The 12065-nt window shown below is 42.2% G+C and overlaps 1 gene segment (V, D, J or C); it reads right to left on the reverse strand.

Moving 5' to 3' along the window:
* Nucleotides 1-4458: 4458 nt before the first annotated feature.
* Nucleotides 4459-10284, reverse strand: LOC111140362 (the record flags this gene model as incomplete). The annotated part of the segment is given in 3 exon segments: nucleotides 4459-4563; nucleotides 9721-10071; nucleotides 10175-10284. Coding segments are annotated over 3 exon segments (502 nt in total), but the record flags the coding sequence as incomplete, so codon positions are not given.
* Nucleotides 10285-12065: the final 1781 nt, after the last annotated feature.

Genomic DNA, 12065 nt, shown 5'->3' on the forward strand with positions numbered 1-12065 from the left:
TGCCGGCTAGCATCCACACCAGACTCCCTCACGTGTGCTGCCACCCAGATGCTCTCAGTCTTGCCAGCTGCTCAGGGACCAAGACCTGGCTTCTTTGCTGCACTCTCTGGTTCAGCGCCAGCAGTGGCTGTCCTGGGTCCATGAGCTTACTTCCCTGTCCTTAACCGCCAGATCCCACCAATTTCCCCTTAAGATCTTTTGTTCTTTTAGCATGCTTTCAACCAGACTCCAAGTTAATGCTGGTCCCCAATCACAGGGCACTCTTGTATGGGTCACTTCTGGTGGCTCCCTCCCCCTTTTGCTTATCTTCCAATATCAGTTCAATGTTCCCACTCTGCTTTACCTGTCCACTAGTGTCTTCTGCCCCCGTAGAGATCCAGAAGTGTATCATTCTAATCTCAGGCTGATTTCATGGGTGATCAGAGTTCTCTCAGCTCACTTTAGGGGACCGGTTGAAACAGTGCCTCCTACTTCTCCACCATCTTATCTCCCCTCCTGCTAATTTAACAGTTTTACCAATCTTGTTTAGGGTCCTTTTGCCTAAGTATGCTGTCAACTAAAATAAGTGATGTGAGTATGGTGTCCACACAATGACCCCAAGCACCAGGATCATTCTCCTCTAGCTTTGGCTTCATGATGCCCCTGTACCTTATCTCCAGTGTGCACTTTAGATGCTGGTTCATGGCTTTTGCACTGGGCTCTGTGATATGTGGTATTGAGTGAAGCTGAATGTTTTTATGGATTTGGGGGCGTCCATCAGAATATCTGTAATTAATTGTCACCTAGGGAAGGGATTAAGCAAGTGTATGTGACTTTATGTCTTGTGCATGTAAATATGGTTTTCCTATTATAAGCAACCATTCTATTTACAGAAGAAGGAAGTAAGGCCAAATCATAATTCCAGAGAGGGTCCCTGGGGAAACTGATATATGGAATGAAAGTCCCAAATTGTTACAGGACACATGTGTTCAACCTGCTCCTGCACCTGCTTCTGGTGTGGAAAGTGTAATGTTGGGTCTTGAGTAGCCTTTTGGTATTCTGAGAACCAGTTCCTGTCTTTAAAGTCCCCTGGTGATCTGATTGTCTATTCATATCTTCTGCTTATTTCTTAAGTGGATTATTTGGGTTTTGGGTGTTGTCTGGTAAATTATTTAAAGATTTTATCAGATATGTTGTTTGCAAACATCTTCTCCTATTCCTCACTCATATGTGGAATTTATGAAAGAAAACAGATGAACATATGGGAAGTGGGAAAAGGAAAAAAAGGAGGGAGGGAAACAAGCTATGGGTGACTCTTAATAAAATGATCATGGTCCCCGGTCTGGCTATACTGCCTTCTCTCTCCAAACCTTCTCATGTAGGCTCATGGGGAAAGTCTTACAATTACTTCAGAGAAGAAGGAAAATGTTGAGAGTAGCCACCTTTGTTTCTGCATAATTTACAGACGCTGGTTAAATGTGGAACTCACTAGACTTACCATGTTCTCTACCACCCTGAAGCACCTGGTTTTATATGAGAGAATTCCCTGATGAAGTCAGGATTACAGCACTAACTCAGTGACAATATCTTGCAAATCTGAGGCAAAGTTGAGATCCTTCTAGAATGAAGATGCTGGTTATCCTGCCAGGTGAGGGCCTGGGACAGCCTGAAGATTTGGCTGACAACAAAGAGAATTAATCATTACAAGAATATGAAAGCAGCTATAAATCCCAGTTTTCATTCTTTTCTAGTTACAGATGAGGACCTTAGCTATCATGGATATTTCCTCTTTATTATTATTTTTTCTGTAAATATGTGTATCTTTGTCTTGTTCCCTTTTTTCTTTGCCATATAACAAAAGATATATTGACTTTATACCATTGCATTTAAGAAATATTCATTTTCCATCATAATATTTCAGTTGAAAGTTATCAAGGAGAAGAGTAAACACCACTTAAGATTTTCACCCCCTCTTCAGGGAAGGGTTTATAGAGTTCTTGGTTGTATGCAGGATACTTGTATCATATGTGGTGAAGCTATAACTGTATTATTATTTTTTATTTGTGAAATGAGTGAGATTAAGGCAATGAATATGGATGCCTGGTTTACAGAAGTTGATGAGTGGTGGTTAACTTTATATGTCAGATGACAGGACATGGGTGCCCAGATTAGACATTGTTTCTCTGGGACTTTGTGAGGCTGTTTCTAGGAGACAGTGATGATTTTATCCGTGGTCTCTGTGTACGTGGGGATCATCCAATCCATTAAGGTTCTGAATAGAATAAAAGGCTGAGGGAGGAGGAATTCCATGTTTACTTCCGTGTGCATGCTTGAGCAGGGACACTGGTCACCTCCTGCCCTTGGATGTAGTTACACCTTCAGGTCCCCAGGATCTCCAATTAGACCCCACTGAGAATCTGATGAGACTTTCATCCCTGGCCATCCTGGGTCTCCACCTTGTGATAGTAGATCATGGGACTTCTCAGACTCTCCAGTGATCTATGCTAATGAGCTATGGGTCCTGTTCCTCAGGAGAACGATGACTTATACATGGAGATTCTAGAATATCCTTGTGGTGTGCTGTAACTGACAAACTGTGTCAGACATATGAAGGCCTAACAAAATTCTATGAATGAAATGTCATGCTGTGTGTTTGGGACAAGAGCTGGGTGAGGATAATGAGGAGTGAAGAGATGATGAAGAAATCACCAGATCTAAGAAGGGAGAGAACCCTGGTCCTTGGACACCAATGGGAGAAACCTGCTTCTGTTCATCCTGGGGGCGATTCTTAGAGCCTTACAGAAGCAGGAGTGCAGATGAGAATCTTAGGGAGATGTCATCTTTTCAAAAGAAAGAGCAATAAATATTTTGAGAAAGGAACTGTCTAATAAAATGAGTACATTTTAAGTGAAAAATTAAAATTAATTCATGTATAATATATTTATACATTGAAGTCAGTTATGGATAATCTCAAATACTGATACTTTGCCCATCAATAAATTTTATTATTTAGGAATTATTTATAGAAGTATTTTATTGAAATATTTAATAGTATTATTAATAGTATTAAAATATTTAATACTAAGATTTTGTTTTATTTTTTTTTTAAATTTATGTTATGTTAGTCACCACAGAAAACATCATTAGTTTTTGATGTAGCATTCCATGATTCATTGTTTGCATATAACACCCAGTGCTCATTAAAACAGATGCCCTCCTTAATACCCATCACCGGGCTAACCCATTTCCTGACCTCTCTCCCTTCTGAAACCCTCACATTATTTCCTAGAGTCCAGAGTCTCTGATAGTTTTTCTCCTTCTCTGATGCTCCCTCTTCAGTTTTCCTTTCCTTCCCCTAATGTCGTCTGTGCTATTCCTTATGTTCTACAAATAAGTGAAACTATATGATAATTTTCTTTCTCTGGGTGGTTTACTTCACTTAGCATAGTCTCCTCCAGTTCCAGCCATGTCAATGCAAATGGTAGCTATTCATGATTTTGGATGGCTGAGTCATATTCCATTGTATTATGGACCACATCCTCTTTATTTTTTTTAAGTGTTTAATAAGTAGGTTACCCTATAGATTTTTGTATCTATGCATTTATTTATAGTCATATATTAAAATCTGATAGCTTTGTAGATACAATTATCAATAAATATTCATAAAATATGGAAATATAAGATGAAATATAAATTATTATTTCTTCAGAATATGTTTTTCGTCTTTTATTTCCAGAGAAGATTTAAATTATATTTTATTTAAAAATTATTTCAACTTAAAGCCTAATTATTATAACACATGATATTAATAAAAATCACATCCTGTAAAAATCCAGATCCCCAAACACAGTACATATTTTTTTTAAAGATTTTATTTATTTATTTGTCAGAGAGAGAGAGAGAGAGATAGCGAGCACAGGCAGACAGAGTGGCAGGCAGAGGCAGAGGGAGAAGCAGGCTCCCCACAGAACAAGGAGCCCGATGTGGGACTTGATCCCAGGACGCTGGGATCATGACCTGAGCCGAAGGCAGCTGCTTAACCAACTGAGCTACCCAGGCGTCCCCCCAGTACATATTTTTATACCTGAGAAGAAAACCGATTCATCTTAGGCACCTGCAACTGGACCTATCCTGTATTTGGTGGATCCGCTGCACCCGCTGTTATCCTGAGTGTCCCCTAGTGACCCAAGTGCCCCCTTTGCGTGCATGCAGCCCAGCCCCTCCTGTGTCCCTGCAGAGAGTTTTGGTCTGGGCTCACGCTGACATTCTCTCACTATGTCTTTACATTGTAATATAAGGCCAGGATCTTGGCGACACTGAGATCAGTCAGTTCAAGAACTGGTTCTTGGACGTGACTCTGGAGATGCACATGTGGATCTTGTTGGATGGGCTGTCATGTTTGCTTTATCTGTAGTTTATGAACCAATTCACTGCACCCAGTCACTCAGGGTTGGTGGATTCAATTCCACCAGAAATTACCGTTTGAGATGGAGAATCCAGAGATGGTGATGGTGAGGTGCAGGTTCTGTGAGCCTCTCACCAGGCTTGGTCCGGACTCCTGCAGCAGCACCTGGGACAGGACACCTGGGGACAGGAGTCAGAGGCCTTTATAATCACGATGCTCCCAATCATCTGCACTGTCCTATGTCTAACATCTGAGACACTTACTTTTGGGAACTATCACCAGACACACAGATGGCCCCAGAATCTCATACTCTTCCAGACCATAGCTCATGCTTCCCTCAGAGATGTGAGCCCTGTCTGAGGAGAGAACAGTGAGCTTCCACTGCCTGGGAGCGCATTGTACCCTGGTTGTTGAGAAGTAAACATGTGGGAGGGAGCACATCCTTAGAAGTGGGCGGGATAATCAGGCCCCCTGGGACCTTCCAGGACCACCTGTGGGCATCACTTTGTTGAACTCACAAAGCATGTTGGTCTGGGTTGGGAGAATATTTGTTCTATGAGATGTGTTGGAAGTAGGTAAGTAGACCACCTCCCCCTTCTCTGCATGAGAATGAATATTGAACAAATGAGAGGGTAACAATTTATTTTTTTTTCTTTTTTGCATTTTCTTTTTCTTTAAATTTAATTTAATTTTGTCATATTCATTATTTATGCACTACACCCAGTGCTCCATGCAATACGTGCCCTCCATAATACCCACCAGCAGGCTCACTCACCTCCCTCCCTCCTCCCCTCCAAAACCCTCAGATTGTTTCTCAGAGTCCACAGTCTCTCATGCTTCATCTCCTCCTCCGACTTTCCCCAATTCACTTTTCCTGTCCTTCTCCTAATGTCCTCCATGTTTTTTTTTATGCTTCATAAGTAAGTGAAACCAATGATAATTGACTTTCTCTGCTTGACTTATTTCACTCAGCATAATCTCCTCCAGTCCAAACCATGTTGATACAAAAGTTGTATATTCATCCTTTGCTTTTTTAAAGATTTTTAAAATTTATTGGACAGAGAGAGACACAGCAAGAGAGGGAACACAAGCAGGGGGATTTGGAGAGGGAGAAGCAGGCTTCCCACAGAGCAGGGAGCCTGACATAGGGCTGGATGCCAAGACCCTGGGATCATGACCCAAGCTGAAGACAGGTGCTTAATGCTTGAGTCATCCAGGAGGCCCAAGTGTTCATCCTTTCTGATGGAGGCATAGTATTTGATTCTATATATGAACCATATCTTCTTTATCCATTCATCTGTTGAAGGGCATCTTGGCTCTTTCCACAGTTTGGCAGTTGTGGACATTGCTGCTATAAACATTGGGGTACAGATGGCCCTTCTTTTCACTACATATGTATCTTTGGGGTAAATACCCAGTAGTGCAATGGCAGGGTCATAGGGAAGCTCTATTTTTAATTTCTTGAGGAATCTCCACACTGTTCTCCAAAGTGGCTGCACCAACTTGCATTCCCACCAACAGTGTAAGAGCGTTCCCCTTTCTCCTCAACCCCTCCAACACTTGTTTACTGTTTGTTAATTTTGGCCATTCTAACCGGTGTAAGGTGGTATCTCAATGTGGTTTTAATTTGAATCTCCCTGATGGCCAATGATGATGAACATTTTTTCATGTTTCTGATAGCCATTTGTATGTCTACATTGGAGAAGTGTCCATGTCTTCTGACCATTTTTTGATGTGATTATCTGTTTTGTGTGTGTTGAGTTTGAGGAGTTCTCTATAGATCTTGGATATCAGCCCTTTGTACTGTCATTTGCGAATATTTTCTCCCATTCTGTGGGTTGCCTTTTTGTTTTGTTGACTGTTTCCTTTGCTGTGCAGAAGCTTTTGATCTTGATGAAGTCCCAAAAGTTCATTTTCACTTTTGTATCCTTTGCCTTTGGAGACATATCTTGAAAGAAGTTGTTGTGGCTGATGTCGAAGAGGTTACAGCCTATGTTCTCCTGTAGGATTCTGATGGGTTCCTGCCTCACCTTGAGGCATTCATAACACTTTTAAATTCAGCATGATTAGATCTCATTTCTGCCCTTGGATATTCTGTATTGTTGCTAATGCTTTTTTCAAGCCTAGCTATTGACTTCATGATTGCTATCTTGAAGTCTGTGTCTGGCATCTTGCTTATATCCAAATCCATTAGTTCTGTGGCAGAGGACATTGCTTCTGGTTCCTTTTTCTTTGGGATTTCCTCCTCCTTGTCATGCTGTCAATGAATGGTTGAATGAATGGATCGAGTCCAAAATATCAACCATGACCCAAGCAANGTTGAATGAATGGATCGAGTCCAAAATATCAACCATGACCCAAGCAAGATGCACCCTAGCAAAATCCAGAGTGGTCAGAAGCCACCATTGAAAAAACAAAGGCAAACTAAATACAAGAATGAAATAAAAAAATTGAAAAAAAATTTAAAATCATATATAAAAATATATAGAGTAGAAAATAAAAAAGGGGGAAGGTATAGAGGGGCTGTATTCTTTCATTGTGGACAAACAGAAACAAATAGAGTGATTCACTTGTTCCTGGGTGAATTTTGGCCTGTGTGTTAGAGGACACTATATCCCCCAAACACTAGGAAACTAAAACATGTGTATATAAAAAGGTAAAACTGCGTAGAGTGAAAAACTGGCTAAAATAAAGTGTCTACCTACAAAAAATAGGTTTGTAGAAATACAAGTTAAAAAGGACCTATGAAGAAGTGAGTTGGTGTAATAGACATCTTGCCAAACTCAGCCACTTTCTGCTTGTAGGGATCCATGTATATATTCTTACATCTCAGGTTATTTCATGGGTGTTCAAAATGGTTTTATAGATACACAGCTAAATGCAAGGGACCTGCTTCAACTGGGTCCCCTAAACCTCTGCCATCTTGCCTTGATGCACTTCTTCCTGACTGATCGTTGGTCTGTATGTTAGAAGATACTACATATGAAAATTGTAAGGCAACCAGAACTTATTTTATATATACATATATATGTATATATACATATATATAAATAAAATTATCATATTTATAATAATATATAATATATATATTTCCCTCTAATATACATGTATATTTGAGGGAAAACTGAATAGAGAGAAAAATTGAATAGTGGGAAAAATGAGCTCATATGGAGCATGAATTTATAAAATGTACATGTGAAAAGATGTTAAAAAGCAATTAAAAGCTTAATTTAGGAAATGAGAATCTACTTGAAATGGGAACAGGGTAAAAAAAGAAAAAAGCAAGGAAAAGAAAAGAAAGAAAAAAGAAATGTAAAATTTTATCCTGAGTATAAGCAAGTCGTGAGGGAACACTTGGAGCTCCCTATGTAATTTTCCCCCGGTGCTGGAGTTTCACGTTCCTGTGGGAAGTAACCTTATCCTTCACCTGTTCTTCCAGTCTGTCTTCTGGGGGAGGGGCCTGCTGCTTGGCTTCTCAGCCATCTTTGCCCGGGTGGAGTTGCCTCACCCTTGTCAGGGTCATTGGCTGAATGTGAGCCTGGTGGCTTTCTGCTCCTCCTCGTAGGGTCAGAGCAAACATGGTCCTGTGGGAATCTCCAGCCTAGAGCCGCAATGTGGTGGCCCAGACCCCTACCACCACCTCAGGTCAATCCATCTCCCCTTCTATGTGTACCAAAATCCACAGACTTGCCTTATTGATGCCCACTGCAACTCTCTGGGGAAAGTTCCAGGGACCCTTGAGTGTCTCCGTGCTTTCTGACTTTGCAGTCATCAGCGGGTGTGGCCTCATGAGTGTATCCTCCTCCGCACCTCCCAGGTCATGCTGGGTGCTGACCCAGTGTCCTGTCAGGGGTCACATCGCTCTAAGAGCTGTTGCCCAGTTGTGGATATAGCCACTTTGTGCACCAAGCCATGGGCTCACACATGCACCCTCTTGAGTGGCTCCCAGTTCACGGCCAGGTGACACTCCAGTCTCCTTTTCTGGGCCATACCGCCCTGAGAGCTGTTGCCCTGTTTTGGTCATTTATCATTTTATACCTCCCCTGGGATGTTAGTTTGAACACAAATTTTGAATATAATTTCAGGATTTGGATTGGGAAATGTTTCTCCTAGAATTCTAGCTTTAATTACTTTTTTTTCCTCACATTATCTCCTTAAGTTCCTTTTTAAAATTATGTTCAGTTAGCCACCATATAGTACATCACTAGTTTTTGATGTCGTTCAACAATTCATTATCTGCGTGTAACACCCAGTGCTCAGCCATCATGTGTCCTCATTGCCCATCACCAAGTTTTCCCATCCAGCCCCTCCTATCCCTCCAAAACCGTATTTGTTTCACAGAGAAACATATTGATTTCTGATATTATTTATTTCGGGTTTTCTCTTTACCTTTTGATAAATCTAGGCAGAGGTATCTCAATTTTATTTTATTTTTCTTTTTTTCCAAAAAACTAGACCTTGCTTTTTTGTTCTGTTTTGTGTTTTGTTTTGTTTTTATATCATTTATTACTGCTCTAATCTTTACTATTTCCTTCCTTCTCCCGTATTTAGGCTTTAGTCATTGTACCTTCTCTAGCTCCTTCAGGTGTAACGTTAGAGTGTTTCTTTCAGATTTTTCTTGCTTCTTGAGGTCTTCCTGTATGTTGTGTATTTTTGTCTTAGGACCACCTTTGCTGCAGAGAAATTAGGGGAAAGTGAAAAAGGTTTCATACTTGTGTGTGTGCATGTGTGTGTGTGTATGTGTGTGCGTTTATGCATGTGTGTGTGTAATGTCCAGACTACACATCACACCTGGAGGGGGTTCCACTGCTTTCCCATGTTGTCACTAACATTGATGCTGTAAGCACTGTTTAAGACAGTGACTCCCCAACCAAGACTCTTCCTTCTTTTACTTTGGATTGTTGATGCCTCTGTGGCCTCATGTCCAGCATGCACTTTATGCTGCTTGTAGCGAGTTTGCACGTGGAGCAGGGTGGACGTGTGATGCACAGTGAGAGCAGCTGGGAGTCCTGTAAACGCTCACCTGATGAGAACCAGGATATTTGTGTTTCATTGGTATTTAGGGACAGCAATAAACAACGTGAATGACTCTGTATTTTGTGCATTTTAGTATAATTGTTTTCCCATTAGAACAAATTTTCGAAGTCAGAGAATGAAGAGGTAAGCACAGAATCATGTGTGCAGAGAAGGTCCCTGAGGGAAAGTGTTCTCTGGAGAGGAATCGGTAGATTCTGATGGGAAACCTGCCCATAACCTTCATCTGCATCTGCTCCTGGGGCTTAAGGACAAAATTGGAGAGTAGTGTCCACCCCCTGGTGGTCCAGATCCCGTCCTACAGTGAAGTTTGTGTCTGGGCTCACACTGAGGGCCCCTCACTGTGTCTGTTGCACAGTAATACACGGCTGTGTCCTCGGCTCTCAGGCTGTTCATCTGCAGATACAGCGTGTCCTTGCTGTTGTCTCTGGAGATGGTGAATCGGCCCTCCACGGAGTCTGCGTAGCTTGTGCTACTTCCATCACCGCTAATATCTGCGATCCACTGTAGCCCATTCCCTGGAGCCTGGCAGACCCAGTTCATGTAGGAACTACTGAAGGTGAATCCAAAGGCTGCACAGGAGAGTCTCAGGGACCCCCCAGGCTTCACCAGGTCTCCCCCAGACTCCACCAGCTGCACCTCACACTGGACACCTGTAGATGCAAGACATCCTGGTCAGGAGTCCGTCACACATCCATGGTTTCTTTCACTCATATCCACTCACATCCTCAACGTCTCTTGCTCACCATGAATTACCTTTTAAAAGAGCAACAAGGAAAACCCAGCCAAGCACAAACTCCATTGTGACTTGTCTGTGTCCTGTCCTGAGTACTGATTGGAACACTTGGGAATCCTGGTGTTGGGGCTCCTCTCCCAGCTGCAGAGTCAGGTTTGGGCTGTTTTTAAGCAGCAGATGGAGGGCCCTATTTGCATGTTCTCTTACTATATATTCAGCTTGGGATCCATGTGACCATAGAGGACAATGGCCAGAAGAGATGTGACTGCCATTGTTTTGGGGGCATTGAACACTTTGGAATAGAATATGGTTTTAATTATATAACTTCCCAGAGTATATACTTGGACATGTGCTACTTTCTTTTTACATATTCACACAAGTGTTGTGGGATTGATGTCATGTTATGCCATGATGAAATGGAAACCTACACCCAGAATTTTAGAGGGTTTTGTGAGGTGTCCAGGAGCACACACAGAGTGAGAGTAGCCCCAGTATGTGGCCCTGTGCTCATCCCCACAGGACACACTGTCCCCTGAACCACCTGGAGGACAGAGCGGGCAGGTTGGTGAGGAATGTGGAACCCCTCCTGTAATGGGGATGGGATGACTTTACCTTCTTTATGTTGCCCTGAAATATAGAGAGCATCAGGGTTTGTGCAGGTGTATTTTCTAACATTTCAATGTCTTTGTGTTTCTCCCAAGTCATCTCTGGGATTATTTTTAAGAATTTTGGTGAGTGTGCTTGAACAGAATGAATAGGCAGAGTGTGTGATAGGATAAACATGGGTGTCAGAATCAACATTATCCTGAGTGAACAAATCGATTCTCCATAAAAATTCCTGTATTTTCTCTGGAATTCCTCCTTCCACTTCCCTTCTTCACTATGTACCCACACAACTATGGGCTTTTCTCATGTTACTTAGACTAGTTTCAGTTTTGAAGAATTTATATTGTATGTAATTTTGTTTGTAGGCCTTTTTTTTTTTTTTTTTTTTTTTTTTTTTGCTCTGAACAAATTTTTGAAAATTCAACCATGCTGCTGTCTGTAGCAAGAATCATTTATTTTGAAGCTGCCTCCTTGGCTGGTCAGCTCTGGGCCCATGGTGAGCCAGCTGTGAAGCTGCCTCCTTGGCTGGTCACAGAGGTGGATTGTCGGTCTCCAGGTCGAAGTGTACCAGGCATACTGACTGTCAACATGCCTGCTTATCCCATTAGACAGTGCAGTTGTGTTCTCCAGGTCCAAGGACACATGGAAAGCCTGTTGCCAAGGTGGCCACTTGGCCAAGCCAGGAGCTGAGTTGCTGGTCTCCCAGTCCAGGGGCACACGGTGAGCCTCCTATCTAGGTGTCTGCTTGTCCTAGCCCAGATCTCATTTCCTGGGCTCAAGGTACAAAGGCACACATTTAGCCCACTATCATGGTGCTGCTTAAGCCACCAGACAGCTCAGTTTTTGGTCTTCTGGTCCAAGGGCACTTGGTAAGCCTTTTGTCAAGATGCCCCCTTGGCCAGGCAAAGAGCTGAGCTATTGGTCTCAGGGATCTACGGCATATGGTAAACCACATGTCTAGAGGTCTGCTTGGCTTATCCCAGAGCTCCTTTGTTGGTCTCCATGTCCACGGGCACATAGTGAGCCAGCTGTCCAGGTGCATGCTTAGCCTAGTAGAGTCCTGATGTGTGGCTTCCAGGTCCATGGGCCCATGGTGGACCAGATGTTTGGCAGTTACCCAAGGAGTGAACATAGCATAATTTTATTTTATTGTACTTTTTATTTTAAAAATTATTTTAATTAACATTTATTATTTGCCCCAGGGGTACAGGACTGTGAATCATCAGGCTTACACATTTCACAGCACTCACCATAGCACATACCCTCTCCAATGTCCATAACCCAACCACTCTATCCCTACTCCCA

This window comes from Enhydra lutris, unplaced genomic scaffold (assembly GCF_002288905.1).
Source record: "Enhydra lutris kenyoni isolate GAN:26980312 unplaced genomic scaffold, ASM228890v2 scaffoldscaffold668, whole genome shotgun sequence".
NCBI classification, from domain to species: domain Eukaryota; kingdom Metazoa; phylum Chordata; class Mammalia; order Carnivora; family Mustelidae; genus Enhydra; species Enhydra lutris.